General features: G+C 39.2%; 1 protein-coding gene across 1 annotated transcript in view; it reads right to left on the bottom strand.

The window, feature by feature from the left end:
* Positions 1 to 19,046, bottom strand: part of Fras1 (Fraser extracellular matrix complex subunit 1) — a 424,900-nt gene that overhangs the window by 26,331 nt on the left and 379,523 nt on the right. The window contains exons 60-65 of the mRNA XM_076864881.2: positions 11,095 to 11,251; positions 8,534 to 8,734; positions 6,874 to 7,061; positions 5,549 to 5,824; positions 2,732 to 2,964; positions 578 to 738 (exon numbers count right to left, since the gene is read on the bottom strand). Of these exons, the coding sequence (XP_076720996.2) occupies positions 578 to 738; positions 2,732 to 2,964; positions 5,549 to 5,824; positions 6,874 to 7,061; positions 8,534 to 8,734; positions 11,095 to 11,251 (1,216 nt within the window). The remainder of the gene's footprint in view (positions 1 to 577; positions 739 to 2,731; positions 2,965 to 5,548; positions 5,825 to 6,873; positions 7,062 to 8,533; positions 8,735 to 11,094; positions 11,252 to 19,046) is intronic.

The raw sequence follows: 19,046 nt of genomic DNA, 5'->3' as shown, positions 1-19,046 counted from the left end.
CTTCTCCCTCTACCCAGGCCTGTTTCCTCTCTTTCCTTTAGATAGGTGCTGAGCCCTAAAAAAATGCCTCACACCCCAAACTTCTCAGCTCCTGCTTCTGGAGAATTCATCCTTAAACATCTAACACTTGCACTTCAGCTTTCCAAAGAGGCTGCTATCCTGGAATTTTAGAGCAGAGACCCAAAAATGCTCTCTAGAGGGGAGGGAAGGGACTAAAATTTTCCACAGTAGGCACTTTAAATATGTCAACACATTTAATCCTCACCTAGATTAGTAGCAATATTTACCCTCATGCCATAAACAAGAAAACAGCAGCTCAGAGAGGTCAAGCTTTCGCTGTTCAGTTGCATAGGTAGTGGGATAAGGATTGGAATCTAAGTCAATCTGACTTCAGAGTCCTTATTCTTTTGTATTCACTTTATTGTCCCTATGTTGGATGCTAGCTAAGAAGGAAAAATTATCTGCATATTTTGATGTCAGGAAAGCATGAAAAGCAGAGATTTTCCCCATTTAGCCACACCCCCCAAAGTCACTGCACAGGATGTATGGGGAAACCGGTACCCAGCTCAACCCTCACCTGAGATGCCTTTCAGGTCGTGGGTGGTGACTAAATTGGAGCAGACATGCTGGTGTCTGTAGATGGACTCAGATAATAGAAAATGCAAGTTGTGCAATGGCATGGTGGAGATAAGAGGCAGCATTCCATCCTGGTGTGGGATCTGCACTGAAATGTGGATTCTAGGGGAGAAAGGGCAGAAACAAGTGTTTATCTGCATGCTCTGAATAGTCGGTAGGATGCATTTCTTTTTCATCACAAATCTGTTTTCACCAATGAATTTAGCAATCTTCCTTCCCCTGCAGCTTGCCATGTACGATTTCTATCTGAACATGAGGGTGTGGATATACATGTGGGGTTGCTTTCTCCCCCCAAGAGATCCTCCAGACTCAAGACTGATAGCAATCAGGAATCAGAGATGTTTTTTCCTATATACGATAACATCACAACCACAAATTACTTTAAAGATTTCTTTTGCTTTAAATGGAAGGTTTGTATCCTCAGGAGCTAAAGCTGAATGACCGATACGGGAGCTGCCCCTGTTCTGTTTCAATGAAAATCTGTGGAAGCTGGGAGGGTACCACACTCATGTATTTTATAGTACTTATTTGAGTCAAAAAGTATCATTGGGGCTGCAAATAGGGTGGAGTACAGACCTAGCATGTATGATGGTGCTGAGTTCCATCTCCAGCAATGAAAGCAAAAAAATCATTGAATTCTTAAATTCTAAGGCCAGTTTCCCCACCCAGCCAAAATCTTAGAAATATAATGTCTCATTACTCACATGATCTCTCCTCAAATAAACACTGCCCCCTCCCTTCTTTGTCTGTAAGTTTCACCAACATCTTACACCTGGCCCTCAGTAGCCTCAAACTGCAGCATGTTCTCCCTTCACCTACATTCCTCTACTCTAGGTGACCTTTGGACAAGGAAATCAATGACTTATACATATGGGCTGCTTTTTCTTGTGTGTTTGGAGGCTCTGCTTATCTTGCCTCCCCACTAGGAGGATAAGAACCATTTCTTTCTTTCCTTTTGTTTTTTCACTGCATGCAGTATACAATTCTAAAGAAAATATGAGCTTAATAAATATTGGTTAAGACTGCGACACAACAGAACTGTACTTATAGGCTGCATTTGTTTTCATTGTATGAGTTTACATTTTCAGCATGTTTTATTGAAGGTGTGTTTTGAGTATACATAGGTTGCCTCTGCAAGCAAAGAACCACATTTTAAAGAGGAATTTGAGCCTCAGATGTAAAGAGGATGACCCTTTTCCTAAGAAGGAGTCAGTTGTACTTTGAGTACTTCTCTTATTGATCTTTTACAAAAACAAGTTTTATTCTATTTGGGGAAAAAAGAGAGGAATTTGTGTATTTGGGGGTTCACAGTCAAACCCCATTTCTCTGAACTCAGTTGTTCATTAAAGTACACACTTAAACTTTGCAAGGTTTAATGAATACCTATGGTGTATGTAAATTCCCTTTTGCTATAAAAAAATTGAAATTATCCCTCTCCCATTAAAATCATGGTGGCACAGGAAAAATAGTCTAGTGGCATGGAGTTTAGACAGTGCTATCACTCATTTGTTCATCAGATATGCTGCAAATGCCTCTTAGGCCAAATAGCACTGAACTAGGTATACAGGAGATGCAAAATTAATAATCATGGTCTCTGCCCTTAAGGTTTTACCATCTACCATGTGGATAGAGAGGAAAAATGATGACAATTCTCTGAAAGAGGCATTGGCAGGTGCCGGAGGAGCCTCTAAATTAAATTGGAGGAAATGATGAAGATTTTCCTAGAAGAGAAGCTATGAGCTAGGTATCATAGGACAGCAGGATTTAACTGTAGGAAGTAGAAGGGGGTGGGAGAGTTGGAGCTGATGGTAAAGGCATGTAATCTAAAAGAGGTGGAAGCCCTTGGGAATTTATCTGTGATTCTTTGTGGGTGGACTGGCAAGCAAAAATGTTAAGGTGAGGGCTAAGAGGCTAGGAAAATAGACAAGGGACAGACCTTGAGGGATCTTTGAATAATAATAAAAAAAAAACTTTGAAGCAAAAATCACCACTACATTTATTTTGCAGAAGCATTTTTCACTGATCTGTGCCACCTGGAAAGCACATAAAGGATACCGGAAAAGTCACTTGTGGTGGAAGGGACCACCTGCCTGACCTGTTTGGATGTTCCTTGTGTTTGACATCCAGGTATTTCAAGGTTGCGATGAAGGACTGTGCCTGGAAGCCTCTAGCTGTCCCAGCCACCACTGGAGTGTGGCAGATAGCACTGTCTGTTCCAATGGTAACAATGTTGCTCCTTAAGGGGGTCCCCACGTGGCCCACCTTATCCACAGCCTTTGCCACACAGCGCACATGGAACCTCCGGCTGAAGTAAATGCTATCTAAGACCTAGAAGAAGAATAAAACACCTCAGACATGTACATACAATCTGAGCAGGTCCTTACACGGTGTCTTCTGGGTTAGATGACACAATAAACTATTGGCACAAAGTAACTTGGGAAAGCCATCCATCCACCCACCCACTAATCTGTCCATCCTCTGATTCATTCATTCATTTGTCACATAACCACTGACTTATCACCATGAACCAGGCACTAGGGACAGAGCAGTGAGTACTTACAGTCTAAGGAGATAAGATGGAAAAGACAGATGTGGGGGCAAGAGTCCTAACATGCCTGGTTACCAATGAACAGTATTGTTCTCCTTGTGTACTAGTTTAGCAAAAGGACTACCCAACTATATTTCAGACCTTTCAGCAAGCCTGATTGGCCTCCAAGCCACTGTTGCTGGGAGCATAGAGAAACTGGCTAAGGTCCTTGCAGGGCTTTACACCTAGACATCAATTCCTCAATTTATTCTAGGATTCTTGGTCAATGATATCACAGGCTCAAAGGCCTTCACACAGAACATTAACTCCCCTGGGGGAAAAAATACATCCAATCAACAAACAGCTCTCCCCTCTCCCATCCTCTTCCACTATCAACCAGTTGGGAGGCAGATCTGAGCTTTTAGCTTCTGATTCCCTTATCAGTCATCCCTGTAATAAAGCTTCTTTCTGCAAGAACCCAGTGCTGTGGTATTGGCTCCTATACATGTTGGGCTCTAGCCCTTGCTTGATGACAATGGTGTTTGGATACTGAAGAGAGATGCTTCCTCCTCAGGAGTATTTCTTTCTTTCTTTTCTACTGCTCCACTCTTAGACCCACAAGGGTCACAATAACATGCAGGCTAGACGCTGAGAACTTGACCTCTGACTCCTCCCAGCCTTTGAGGGTCTTCATATAGATCCCTTCACATTTTCAGATATATAGGAACAATAAGAGGGCTTAACAATCTGTGCAGAGGCAATGTAGGTCGCGAGGAGTATGTGTCCACACTCAAAAGGAAGTACATAATGAGAAAAATTAATTAGTAGTTCTGTATGCCTCAGAACTCCCACAAAGCAATCATACGAATGTATAAATTCTTCCCATGAAAACAATTTTTACTGAAGTCCATTAAAAATTAAAGAAGATTTTTCCATTAGACTTTTTTTTTAATTAGCTGCCAACTCTTTATTTATTTATATATGGACTTATTCCAGTAGGGATTTGAGGCATATAATAAAAATGCATACAGTATGATGGTATTAAATCAAATGAAGAAATAAAGATAAAGCAAAGGAAATTGGAGAAAAAGGGTATTATTTACCAATTCATTGTAAGACAAAAAACTCAAGAGTCATCAATTTTGTATTTGTAAAAAATATATAGTTGGGGGGCTGGGGATGTGGCTCAAGTGGTAGCGCGCCCGCCTGGCATGCGTGCGGCCTGGGTTCGATCCTCAGCACTACGTACAAACAAAGATGTTGTGTCTGCCAAGTACTAAAAAATAAATATTAAAAAATTCTCTCTCTCTCCCTCTCTCTCTCTCTCACTCTTTCTTAAAAAAAAAATAATATATATATATATATATATATATATATATATATATATATATATATAAAATTAGCTCAAATATACAAATATGGCTTTGTTGGACACAGAATTAGATATTTATAAAACAATAAGTTAAGTCTTGCCATTTCAATTTTTAATAATAAGGAAGATGACTTAAATTTGAACCAGGTTATAGTGCAAAAGAATAGAACTCTGGGCTTTCTGAGTAAGCTGTGCTAAAGACAATGGATATGAGTAACCCTTCCAATAAAAAAATCAAGGACTGTGTGCTGGATTCTGTGCTAAGCCTGAACCTCCACTGCTTTTGTTTCTTTTGGAAGAGAACCAGCTTCACTGGTGCAATGTGTGGAACCACTGTAGTGGACTGGCTTCAAAGGGTGGAAAATAGCAGTGTTCACTGCTCTGTGATGGTCTGGACTCAAAGGTTTTTGAGGGCGGTAACTGCCTTAGGAATTTCTTTTCATGTCCATCCACAGGGCTTTGCAAAATGCCGATCACTCCACAGCCATTCTATTCTTTTGTAAAACAGGTTGCTACTAAAGTGCTGGCTACTTTGGGATATACAAATATGACAGAAACCTTAATCCATGTCCTGAAGGAGTTTATATATGAATACTTTGAATGATTAAAAATATGTGAAAAGAATAGTAATCTCTAAATGGTACTGACCTAGAAATTTGGACTTATTTTATCATTTATAGTAACACTGGTCAGCGACCTTGTTAAGTAGAAGAAATATTGTTTTGCAGATCAGGAGATTAAGACCAAGAGGGCAAGTAACTTCTTAACATCACATATTAAAATAGGCAGAATTAGGGTTTGTGAACAGGTTTTCTGACTAGCAGCTTAGTTTTCTTTCTATCATACTATAATGCCTTTTCTTATATATAAGAGTGAACAAACTATATATGCATCTGTTTATTTGTGTTATTCCAAATGCCATGCATGAATCTGAAGGAATTTGACAGAATCGGAGTAACAAAGGGATTCAGCAATTCTCTTCCTCCCCAACCCGGCCCGGCCACCAGACTTACCATGTGGCTGACGCTGGTGAAGGGGGTGTTGTCAGTGATGGTCTCAAAGGGAGACCGGGCCCCATTGCCATCAGTGGGGGCAGCCACTTCCCAGCTGAACTGCACGGACGTCTGGTTGATGCCTGCCTCACTGCAGCGCTCCTTCATGACGGCATACCTGGGGAAGTGAGGGTCACAGGGTGTGACACAGACCAGTGGGTAGCCTGGAGAGGGGGCCTTCTTGACTCCTTCCTTGGTAACCTCTTCCACGTGGTCATAGTCAGCCAGGGTGACAACCTGAGAAAGGCAGCAAAGCTTCAGGTTAGGTTGGTTCTTGGGAAGATCGGAGATCCCTTGCCCAGAGACACTCCTGATCACTTAATTTCTAGGGATTCTTTAAAATGTAACAGAAGGTTTTATAATCCTTTGCCGGGTACCCTTAAGGGCACTGCATATCTTTAGTGGTGCAGGAAATCCTCCTACTGCCTGAGCTAAGAGCTTTATTGTCCTGTTAACTGCATTCCAAGTCGATTCTTATCACACATGTAAAAAATACTTTCATTTTCCTGCACATGGAACCAAAGCTATATTGTGATTGGCAGTTGCTAGCTTAAAGTTGTATTAAAATGTTATCCGTACATAGTAGCACACCCGGTATAATAAGAGTAAACAAAGGTAATGCATTTCTTCCATGGTCAAACAAGAAACACAATTTGAAATAATCTCCTGTTTTAAAATGTAAAAGAGTATTTAAGGGAGGTTAGAAGGCTTGTTCTGACTGCACTATTAGGTGTTAAATACCCCCTGGTGATCTTAGGCACATTCCTCTTACATGTAAAGTCTGTACATTCATTCTGTTCATCCTGAATTGGGAAGCACAGTACCACATTTCTGCATATACTTAACTCTCTTTGTGGGGTGAATATGTTGGATAATAGATTGGAAGTTCTACTTTCTTATCTTCCAGGTCCTACCAGAGCAAAATGTCTTTATCAAGCTAAGCTACCTACATGGTTTGGTCTTACTCTTACGTCAGAACAAGGCTTCTTACCCTTGGCCCTATTAACATTTGTGCCAAATAATTCTTTTTGTTGTTCTGTGCATTGTAGGTATTTAGCAGCATCCCTGGCTTCTACTCACTGGATGCTAGCTGTGACAACCAAAAATGTCTCTGGACATTGCCAAATGTCCTCTGGAGGGAGAGAATGGTCGGCTAGATTCTCCTGGTTGAGAACCATTGTTAGAAGAACAAAGAAGTAGCTCACCAGAAGTCCCACTTCTCTCAAGTTCTCATCTGCTATTCACTAAGACATAAAAGCAGCAATCCTAGGTGTCAAGCAACTCACAATAGGTGGCGCTGGCAATATGAGACTTCCTGCTGCCTCCTGATCTAAAATTGTCACTGTGGCAGTAGTCACATCCCCAAGAACTGCTTCCACTGGGTCATCGGGGCCAAGGACTAGAGAGAAGGATTCATGCCATTCCCGGTCTTCATTGGACAGAATCTCCACTTTAAAAAAGATGTGATCCACACCTTCAGCAAGGACAGAACAAAAAGAGAGCAAAAACCTTATTAGTAGACATACCTAAGAGAGCATGGGCTGGCACTGCTGAGATGTCAAGTTAAAATATAACCTTTCCTTACAGAAGTTTTCTATATATGCAGTGACTTCTAATCACTTTAGCCCCATCCTAAGTGAGGAATCTGTTTGACAGACCAAATTCCACCTGTGGTAGAGGCTCTGTCCTAGAGATTACTATTCAGCACCATATGAGGATTAATGGCCCCTGCCTGACACACTGGCTGGCAGTAATAAAAATCTATGATCCAAAATATGCTTCATCCTGGTTACAAGTTTTTTTTTTTTTTTTTTTTGCTTAATTTTCTTTTCCCATTTACACTTAAGCATGAGTTCCTGTGTGGCTGTGAGTACTTGCATACTCTTCCAAATTGCCTCCTAAGAAGCAGTAGGAGCCAGGTCCGTCTCCACAAAAAGATCACACCGTGGAGGTTTAGCACCTGGAAGAGTGCTTAAACCCTTCCTTTGCTGTAAAATGATTCTTTGAGTATACAAACATCCCTGATCATAAGGACCTTTCTTCCTCTCTTAGAGACATCAGGACCAGCTTGCTTCCAGATCTATCTTTCCTCCAGATCCCTATGGAGAAAAGAGGGGTCCTTCTGCAAAAGTGGAAGAAGAGCTCTTCTTCTCCAGCGAGCATCAACTAGACACACATGGGATGGAGCTGGAAGTCCATTAAGGCTCCAATGAGCAGAAGAGATACACAGGGACCCATGACCACCAGCCTCCACCATTTCTGAGTCACCCCTTCCATCCACTAGCTAGGACATCTTTGAAAAGACCTAATAGTGCTATTCCCCTCTGGCTACACTAAAAATGATGCCAGGATCTATACCCACTTTACACTGCTCCAGAAAGTTCTAAGAAAAAACCTAGCATACAATTCAACCCTTTAGTTGGTCCATTCTCCTCATTGAAACTTCAGACACCTGGTTGTGATCTGTTTTGTCTTTCACTCTTTTCTGGCTTATCTCCATGTTTCTCTCTGGGGTACACTTATTTTGGAAAGCCTATAAAAGGGCATGTGTATTTCCTAGTAGAAGTGAAATCAACTTGAGCATAGGGATTATGCCTTCCAGATTTTAGCAAGCTCTGAAGGATCCAGTGCATAGCTTTGCACCAATGATTGTTGAAGGATGGATATATATTTTAAAACCAAGTGTTCCTACCATTCAACCAAACCAAAGGATAAAAAAAATGCCCTTTTAAATAAACCAAAATGCCCAGCATGTTCTAATGTTAGAGATTTTTAAATCCATGCCATGATTATGAATTAAGTTTTACTTGCAACCTCAAATATATGCTCAACAAATGCATTATGTTATTGCCACAACTTTGTTTCTCTGCTCATTCCTTTCTTCACATACAAGATAGTCATCTCTCCATTAAGGAAACCCACAGTTTGGAATTGACATTCAATTACCAGGATTGAATTTCAAGACTCGGCTCTTTGGGTAATAATCCACACCAGACTGGGCAGATCCATCCCGAGTGCTACAGCGAATCTTGGAGGTCCTGTTCTGATCCCCTCTTCGGATCACCTTGATGTTCAGAATTGCAATGGCATCTGGTCCTGCAGGTTCCCGGACTTGGTATGCAGCTTCTTCAAACTCAATGGTGGGCGCTAAGGAAACACGGTTAGGAAAACAAGAGCAAGTCAGAATAGCATAAAAAATCCAGACTCCCATGCAAATACCTTATAATGGCAAGAAATACCTTATAATGACAAGAGGGAACAATTCACATTAGTTAACAATACCAAGGCAAAATGGCTTGTATTCATAAAAATCAATCAGCATTTACCCTTAAGCAACGCTTTGGAAAAAGGAATTTATTTGTGATCCTGTAGGAGTTATTTCTCACATGTATATTAAAAACAATATAACGGGGAAATAGTTTTTAGAGACTTTGAAGTGTATGATGTCCAAGTTTCTGTTTTTTGTTCCTAGAATGTTTTTAAATTTGCACAATTTATCAAGAGACTGAGACATAGTGGACCCTTGATAAATAGCTATTGACTGATGCCATGAATCGACTTTTTATTTATAAGCTATGAATTTCTAAGATTTATAATTTATATCATTTATATATTACTTGAATTACTTGAATTTACTAATTCTATCCTTCATCTCTGGTTTTCTGGATACACCCTCCCAGTACTAGTACCTCCCCACAATCAGCTATTCCTAACTCCTCACTGGTTATTTAGGTAACCATGGTTAGTTTTAGCAACTGGCTACAATGATAATTCAGGAACTCAAAACTTTCGAATACTATCTGATCTGAGGCATTCCTGTCATTATTAGGAAATGATTAACAATTTGGTTTTTTTTCCAAAAAATATTTAAATCATGTCTTCTTTTCTATTACATTCTCATGGGGAAGGGTAGGGTGGTGGTCATAGTAATAATAGAGAGTGAGATTGAAGAGATGGGAAAATTGGGAGCAATTACAAGTTTTATACCATTTTAGGATATTATTAGTATATTGTAGACGTTTCTTGTCTGTTTCCCGCTCTTCCTTGCTCTTAGTCTTTCTAATTGTAGAAGATGAACCCTACTTGAGACTTTAGTAAGAATGGTTGCTAAAATGAGGAAGGCTGCTGGAACAGTGGGACTGTTACCTCGCTGAGCTCCATCATTAGGTTATCTGTGTGCTGGGAGAGGCTCACTTCAGGATTTGAACCTAAATCTATTTGGGTGAAGGACTACTTCAACATCAAGGCTGGCTGTTCTTATTTTACATGATTCCAAAACAGTTCCTGATTTCTCATTAGGAACCCTACAAGTCTCACTAACTCTCTCAGTAGTTAAGAGTGTAGATTTTAGCCAGGCATGAGGGCACATGCCTGTAATCTCAGTGGCTCAGGAGCTGAGGCAGGAAGATTGCAAGTTCAAAGTCAGCCTCAATAACGTAGCAAGGCCCTAAGCAACTTAGTGAGAACCTGTCTCAAAATAAAACATAAAAATAGAAGGGCTAAAGATGTGGCTCAGTAGTTAAGTGCCCCTGGGTTCAATATATATATAGAGAGAGAGGGAGAGGGAGAGGGAGAGGGAGAGGGAGAGGGAGAGGGAGAGGGGGAGAGAGAGAGAGAGAGAGAGAGAGAGAGAGAGAGAGAGAATATATGCATATGCCCTCATGCCTGGCTAAAAACCTGAATGAGAACCAATTCTAATATATATATATATATATATAATATATATATATATATATATATATATATATATTGGTTCTCATTATATATATTGGTTCTCATCCAGTTTTGCTGCTAACAGTTTTGCAATTAACAGTTCAAATTATATAACTTTGCTGAAGTATAGTTTCTTCTCCTAGGTAAGAAAAACTATTTCAAAGGATTACTGCCAGGACTGAGTGAAATACTATAACATGGTTAGCATGTACCATAAATATTCAATAAAAATCAGATATTGCTGTTTGCAATATTTTATATAGTTACTCATTAAAATATCTACTTTAAAAACAGTGAAGTCCTAATTCAAAACAGGATTTGTTTCTTCTTCTTCCTGGGCCACTCTTTGCTAACACCTGACTATAGAATATAAGTTGGGTTTTTGTTGTTGTTGTTGTTTTAGGGCAAATCAGTTAGAAGAGACTGAAAAATTGAACTTTTCCAGGAAGGTAGCAGTGTTTTAAATCAGTTCCTTGGAGTCAACTGATTCTGACTGTATTTCTGAATCTGCTCCTGATCTGCAATGACTTAAATGGTTTCTATTCTCTGTGTCAGCATTTCTGTCCTAGCTTTTAATCATACTTATTCCTTATCTTTTGGCAATATGTAGGGAATAGTGAGATTAGAAATACCCTGAACTTATCAGAGTGCCATAGAGGGTGATCACTTGCTGCAAACATTTGATATATACATTCAGAGACTGTTATTAGGCACTTCCACAGCATTTTTGTTTTTCAAATATCATTTCATGTCCCATCAACCTAAGAATAACTAAAGGCAATTTCTTTTGTTACCATCTTCATCATTGGATATGGTGATGGTGGCCATGTTATTTTTTCCAACTCTGGCTCCACTCCAGTGGTTTCCAAGAGGATGGCCAAGGTAGACCCTGAACTGCTCCTCGGGCTCAAACATGGAGTCATCATGGATATAGACAGTGCAGTTCTTTACCTAGAGGCAATGGCACAAGATAAATTAAAATCTATAGCAAGGTATCAGTAACTGGCTTGGTTTTCCTAGGAAACTATTTTTCTTCTTTTCAGCATCAAAGAGTCAACATGAATTCAAAAGGATCCAATTGCAGCCCTAAAATAGAATGTTTACATCTAACAACTCATGCCTGAGGGGAACCCACCTAACTAATGGGACTGGTATTAGAACATTTCAAACCCTTTTGAATTATTGGTGATGAGTTGTGAAAACCAAAATTAATAAAACAAATCACCCACTAAAAAGCACCTGTAGAACATTCGTATGCTTTCCCACATGTTGCCTCGGCTACTCAGTATGTTTGCATGTGTTACAACAGACCTCCAACAATGGGTATTTGACATATCATTGGACTTCCTGGATGTCTGCATAACATACTTTTTCCTTTTGAAAACTGAATGGTTTTTAAAAGAAACTCAAAGCGTCTTCATGTTAGGCTAAAATCTTTAAATTTCAAAGAACTCTCAAATCTGCTGCCAAATAGAACCTTATTTGAAAACTGTTGAGAATTGAAAATGAGAATACAACCCAATACCTGTTTGGTGGAGAAAAGTCAAGTGTTTCTCAAACTGAATATTCTCCAGCGAGGATTGCATTTTTGAAAAAATGTAAAACAAAATCACAAAATTTTAGATAACATACCAGCCTCGGTAGTAGATCCATGTGATATGAAGTGAGATATTTTTATTTGGATCATTTTAAATCTACTATCTTATTACATTGCAAAGGATATGTAGGCAAAGAGTTCACTCTGATACTTCCTAAGTCATAATACATGGTAGGAAGGAATCCCTGTGAGCATTTATATGTTACTTGTTAACCTGTTTTAAGTCCTGAAGATTGTTTTCCTTTTCTTACATCTTTCCTAGAATAAAAATTCCTTATAGAAAGCATGAAATTAATGGTGATTCATGGGATTCTTTTTAAAAGATATTACAGTATATGCCAAGACTCAAAGTTTTTTGTTTTGCAAGTCAAAGAAATGGAGATTCTAAAGCATGCTTAGGAATGATGATAGACTGTCATGTGAGTAACATACAGACTATTAAGCTGTATTTTCTTTATACTTTCATTAAATTAAAATTCTCTCTTAAATAGACAGAGCATCCTCGTTTGAACTTAAAGCAAATACAGACATGTAGACTCAAAGCTGAAGATTATATCTGTAGTGTTTGCATGTGTTCACAAGCATGTTTCAACCTTCAATGAGTAAAATTCCAATAAAATATATAACTAGGACAGGCCTTTATGAGTCATGGGTGTATAAAACTCTTAAAAGTCCCAGAGAACTAACCTATCTTTTTTTGGTAGTAGAGATGAATAGAGGACAAATTTGGAGTGAGTTACAATGGGTAAGGTCTTGGGCTAAATTTCAAAAAGACAAAATTTTGATTCATTTGATTACATCAAGATTGAAGAACTTCATTGAACTATGAAGACCATAGGAAAGTGACAGAAAGAGAAAGATATATAGATATATATATAGAGACATATAGATAGACAGATATTACACTATGTAAAACTGGCAAAGAATTAACATTTAGGATATTTAAAAAAGTAGTAAAAGTCAGTAAGAAAAAGATAATAAAATGATAAAATAAGGAACAAAGAAGAAAAATCTGCTCATAAGCTATTTGAAAGTCCAATAAGCTAACAAGAATATAAAATAGTAGTAATTAGAGAATACAAGTTAAAACATGATATACCTTTATGCTTATAATTATCTCTGCAAAAAAAAAGAGATGAGTAATGTTAAGTGTTGAAGAGGATATAGGCTTGTAGCAACCCTCCTGCATTTCTAGTGACATTCTGGAAAGTATTCTTACACTTTTTTCCCCCAAATTAAGCACATGCATGTCTTTTGGTCTAGAAATTTTGCCCCTGAGTATACATATCCAAAGAAATTATCTCAAGACTATGTATGAGGATATGTGCACTGAAACATTGTTTGAGGTGATGGAGTGTTAGGAGCTTTCTTGATGCAACCCCTGAGACTCCTTATCATCTATGGCTGAGTGTGCATAATATAGCAAATACACACCATGAAATATATGTAACAGCCAGAAGCAACAGATTAGAGGTCCACAGACAGATCTTAAAACATACTGGTGAATAACAACAGTAAAAAATTGAAAAAGACATAACATAATAAAATTTTAATCAATTAAAACTCATGCATGCGAGGGACCCAACATGGCTGCCGGCAAGGAGGCAGCACTTTCAATGCCTCCGCAGTAACGGGAGCAGAGAGGCCCATTAATTCACCTGCATGCGGCCTGCTGAGGGACTTCTAGCAAAATTCCGCTGAAAGGAGACCTGCCGGGAATTAGTAAGTCTATTAGAGGGGTCACTTTGTCCCAGACGAGTGAATCTCAGAGAGTGAACCTCAGCAGGAACTCACGGCCAACGCCAAACTCCCGCTGCTGCCCACACTTTGCAGCGTACTTACAAACGGCCACAGCCTGCTTGGGCCCCAGCCGGCCTAGCACAGAGGCGGTTCGGCGCTGCAAACGACCACCCCCTCCCCCCCGCCGGCTCGGCGCTGTGAACAACGACCCCCACCCCCCCGCCCCCCCCGCCCCCCCACCCCCCCGCCCCCCCCCACCCCCACCCCCCCGCGCTCGTGTGAACAGCTCCCGCGGGGGCGCAGTCCCGCCGGCCCAGCCGAAAAACCGCTGCTCACACATTGCAGCGAGCATACGGAAGGCTGGGCCCTGCCTTCCCAGCTCTGTGAGCCGCCTTTGGCGGTTTGGCACTGGAAACAACCACCCCAACCCCCAACCCCGTGCTCGTGTGGACAGTCCCCGCCTGCCGGGCGCTGCTAAAAGCCCCGCCCGCCCGGCTCTTGCAGGGGGGGGGGATCAGGAGTGGCGCGGAACCCGCGGGGCGGAATTCCCGGCTACCGCTATCACCAGTGCTGACAACTGAGGTCTCTTGCACCAGCTTCCAGGGGCGTGGCTACCAGAGGGCAAGCAAATTTGCTGGGGGTTCTCAGCCCCAAGCTCTACAAACTTAGGGTCCAAGGGAATGGCAAACAGGGAGAATGAGCCCAGGCGTTCTTGAAAACAGGGCTCACAGGAACAGCAGACTTGGTGTGTAGCCAATATTGTGGTGAGCATCACCGGTGCACTCAGGATTAGAGACCCGCCCAGTCCAGGAGGAAGAGCTGCTGCACAGTGACTGGCTCCCGCCTACTGAGAGGAGAAGCGTGGCCCGGTGGGCACAGCTCCACCTACTGGAAGAATAGTGAATCGAACTCTAAGACTGCATGTATTAAAAATTTTTTTCTTTTTTTTTTTTTTTATTGGTTTTGTTTTGTTTTTGTTGTTGTTGTTTTCCCCAAATTTTTTTTAATTCATTTTATTTTATTTTTTAATACTAATTTTCATTTTTATTATTGCAATTATGATTTCTTTTTAATTCTTTTTAATTTTCTGTTTCCTTTCTCTCTCTCTTCTTTTCTTCTGTCTTTGCATTTATTTTCAATTCTCATATTCCCCCTTCCTTGAATTCTGCCTGCTTACTCTCATTCTCTTTGGTGACTTATTCCCTCCCCCTATAATACCTTTCCTCCCAAGCAGCAAATAAATTTATAGGAGTAATCAGCACCTCAGTAGTCAAACAGAACAAGAAGCAATATGAAAAAGCAAGGAAGGAAAGGAGTACAAACAATGCAGGAAGGCCTAAATATCCAGGAGAATATAGATTCATCAGAAAAATGGTCATATAAAGACCTCAAGGAATACCTTAGACAGATGGAATGGAACCTTAAAGAGGATACGAGACAGCAAATTCAAGCAGCAAAAGAACACATTGAGAACGAATTACAAAAACAGATAAAAGAAGAAGTTAAGCATCTTTATCAGGAGATAGAGATTATAAAAAAGAATCAGACAATAATCTTAGAAATGAAGGAACTTATAAACCAAATTAAAAACTCAAATGAGAGTATCACTAACAGAGTGGAGCAAGTAGAAGCCAGAACGTCAGATAATGAAGACAAAATATATCATCTTGAAAAGAGTCTAGCCAACTCTGATAGGCTGGTTAAAAATCACGAGAGAAGCATCCAAGAGATATGTGATAACATTAAAAAACCAAATTTAAGAGTCATTGGGATAGAGGAAGGCACAGAGATTCAAACCAAGGGAATGTGTAATCTACTACATGAAATAATTACAGAAAACTTTCCAGAAATAAAAAAGGAAACAGATATACAAATTGTAGATGCATACAGAACACCGAGCATACAAAATCAAAGTAGACCAACGCCAAGACACATTGTTATGAAGATATCCAATATACAGAACAAAGAGAAAATATTAAAAGCTACAAGAGAAAGGAGGCAGATTACATTCAGGGGTAAAACAATAAGGTTAACAGCGGATTTTTCATCACAGACACTGAAAGCGAGAAGATCCTGGAACAACGTATTTCAAACACTGAAAGACAATGGATGCCAACCAAGAATTCTGTATCCAGCAAAATTAAGCTTCAGGTACGACAACGAAATAAAAATCTTTCATGATAAACAAAAGCTAAAAGAATTTGCAGCCAGAAAACCAGCATTGCAAAACATCTTGGGCAAAACACTACACGAGGAAGAAATGAGAAACAATAACCAAAGCCAACAGTGGGAAGTGCCCCAGTAAAGACTGACGGAGGGGGGAAAGCTAATCATGGAGAAATAAACTAAATTTAAAAAAAAAAAAAAAAGAGTGAGAGAGACAAATAATCAAACATGGATGGAAGTACAAACCATATAGCAATAGTAACTCTAAACATTAATGGTTTAAACTCTCCAATAAAGCGACATAGACTGGTAACATGGATTAAAAAAACAAATCCAACAATATGCTGCCTCCAGGAGACACATCTGACAGGAAAAGACATACACAGGCTGAAGGTGAAAGGTTGGGAAAAAATATACCACGCACACGGTCCTCGCAAACAAGCAGGTGTGGCCATCCTCATATCGAACAAAATCGACTTCAAGACTAAGTTAATCCAAAGAGATAAGGAAGGGCATTATATACTGTTAAAAGGAACCATTCACCAACAAGACATAACAATTATCAATATTTATGCACCAAATAATGGTGCTGCGACGTTCATAAAACAAATTCTCCTCAAGTTCAAGAATCAAATAGACCACAATACAATAATTATGGGTGACTTCAACACACCTCTCTCACCATTGGACAGATCCTCCAAACAAAAGTTGAATAAAGAAACTATAGATCTAAATAACACAATCAACAACCTAGACTTAACAGACGTATATAGAATATATCAACCATCATCAAGTGGATATACTTTTTTCTCAGCAGCACATGGATCCTTCTCAAAAATAGACCATATATTATGCCATAGGGCAAACCTCAGTAAATATAAAGGGGTGGAGATAATACCATGCATTTTATCTGATCATAATGGAATGAAACTGGAAATCAATGATAAAAGAAGGATGGGAAAATCCTATATCTCATGGAAAATGAACAATATGTTACTGAATGATCAAGGGGTCACAGAAGACATAAAGGAGGAAATAAAAAAATTCTTAGAGATAAATGAAAATACAGACACAACTTATCGGAATCTATGGGACACAATGAAAGCAGTTTTAAGAGGGAAATTCATCGCCTGGAGGTCATTCCTCAAAAAAAAGAAAAACCAACAAATAAATGAGCTCACACTTCATCTCAAAGCCCTAGAAAAGGAAGAACAAAACAACAGCAAATGCAGCAGAAGGCAAGAAATAATTAAAATCAGAGCGGAAATCAACGAAATTGAAACAAAAGAAACTATTGAAAAAATCAACAAAACTAAAAGTTGGTTCTTCGAAAAAATAAACAAGATTGACAGACCCTTAGCCATGCTAACAAAGAGAAGAAGAGAGAGAACTCAAATTACTAACATACGGGATGAAAAAGGCAATATCACAACAGATGCTACAGAAATACAGAAGACAATTAGAAATTATTTTGAAAACCTATATTCCAATAAAATAGAAGATAGTGAAGACATCGATAAATTTCTTAAGACATATGATTTGCCCAGACTGAGTCAGGAGGATACACACAATTTGAACAGACCAATATCAATGGAGGAAATTGAAGAAGCAATCAAGAGACTACCCACCAAGAAAAGCCCAGGACCGGATGGGTATACAGCGGAGTTTTACAAAACTTTTAAAGAAGAATTAATACCAATACTTTTCAAGTTATTTCAGGAAATAGAAAAAGAGGGAGCTCTTCCAAATTCATTCTATGAGGCCAACATCACGTTGATTCCGAAACCAGACAAAGACACCTCAAAGAAAGAAAACTACAGACCAATATCCCTGATGAACCTAGATGCAAAAATCCTCAATAAAATTCTGGCGAATCGAATACAAAGGCACATCAAAAAAATTGTGCACCATGATCATGTAGGATTCATCCCTGGGATGCAAGGATGGTTCAATATACGGAAATCAATAAATGTTATTCACCACATCAATAGACTTAAAGATAAGAACCATATGATCATCTCGATAGACGCAGAAAAAGCATTCGACAAAATACAGCATCCCTTTATGTTCAAAACATTAGAAAAACTAGGGATAACAGGAAATTACCTTGACATTGTAAAAGCTATCTATGCTAAGCCTCAGGCTAGCATCATTCTGAATGGAGAAAAATTGAAGACATTCCCTCTAAAATCTGGAACAAGACAGGGATGCCCTCTATCACCACTTCTATTCAATATAGTTCTCGAAACACTGGCCAGAGCAATTAGACAACGAAAGAAATTAAAGGCATAAAAATTGGAAAAGAAGAACTTAAATTATCACTATTTGCCGATGATATGATTCTATACCTAGAAGACCCAAAAGGGTCTACAAAAAAACTACTAGAACTAATAAATGAATTCAGCAAAGTAGCAGGATATAAAATCAACATGCATAAATCAAAGGCATTCCTGTATATCAGCAACAAAACTTCTGAAATGGAAATGAGGAAAACCACTCCATTCACAATATCCTCAAAAAAAATAAAATACTTGGGAATCAACCTAACAAAAGAGGTGAAAGATTTATACAATGAAAACTACAGAACCCTAAAGAGAGAAGTAGAAGAAGATCTTAGAAGATGGAAAAATATACCCTGTTCATGGATAGGCAGAACTAACATCATCAAAATGGCAATATTACCAAAAGTTCTATATAGGTTTAATGCAATGCCAATCAAAATCCCAAAGGCATTGCTTGTAGAAATCGATAAAGCAATCATGAAATTCATATGGAAAAATAAAAGACCCAGAATAGCAAAAGCAATTCTAAGCAGGAAGTGCGAATCAGGCGGTATAGCGATACCAGATTTCAAACTATATTACAGAGCAATAGTAACAAAGACAGCATGGTACTGGTACCAAAACAGGCGGGTGGACCAATGGTACAGAATAGAGGACACAGAGACCAATCCACAAAGTTACAACTATCTTATATTTGATAAAGGGGCTAAAAACATGCAATGGAGGAAGGATAGCATCTTCAACAAATGGTGTTGGGAAAACTGGAAATCCATATGCAACAAAATGAAACTGAATCCCCTCCTCTCACCATGCACAAAAGTTAACTCAAAATGGATCAAAGATCTTGATATCAAATCAGAGACTCTGTGTCTGATAGAAGAAAAAGTTGGCTACGATCTACATATAGTGGGATCGGGCTCCAAATTCCTTAATAGGACACCCATAGCACAAGAGTTAATAG

Source organism: Callospermophilus lateralis, chromosome 8, assembly GCF_048772815.1.
Source record: "Callospermophilus lateralis isolate mCalLat2 chromosome 8, mCalLat2.hap1, whole genome shotgun sequence".
Taxonomy (NCBI): domain Eukaryota; kingdom Metazoa; phylum Chordata; class Mammalia; order Rodentia; family Sciuridae; genus Callospermophilus; species Callospermophilus lateralis.
The sequence above is the reverse complement of the archived record's forward strand: the minus strand, read 5'-3'. Positions and strand labels throughout refer to the sequence as shown.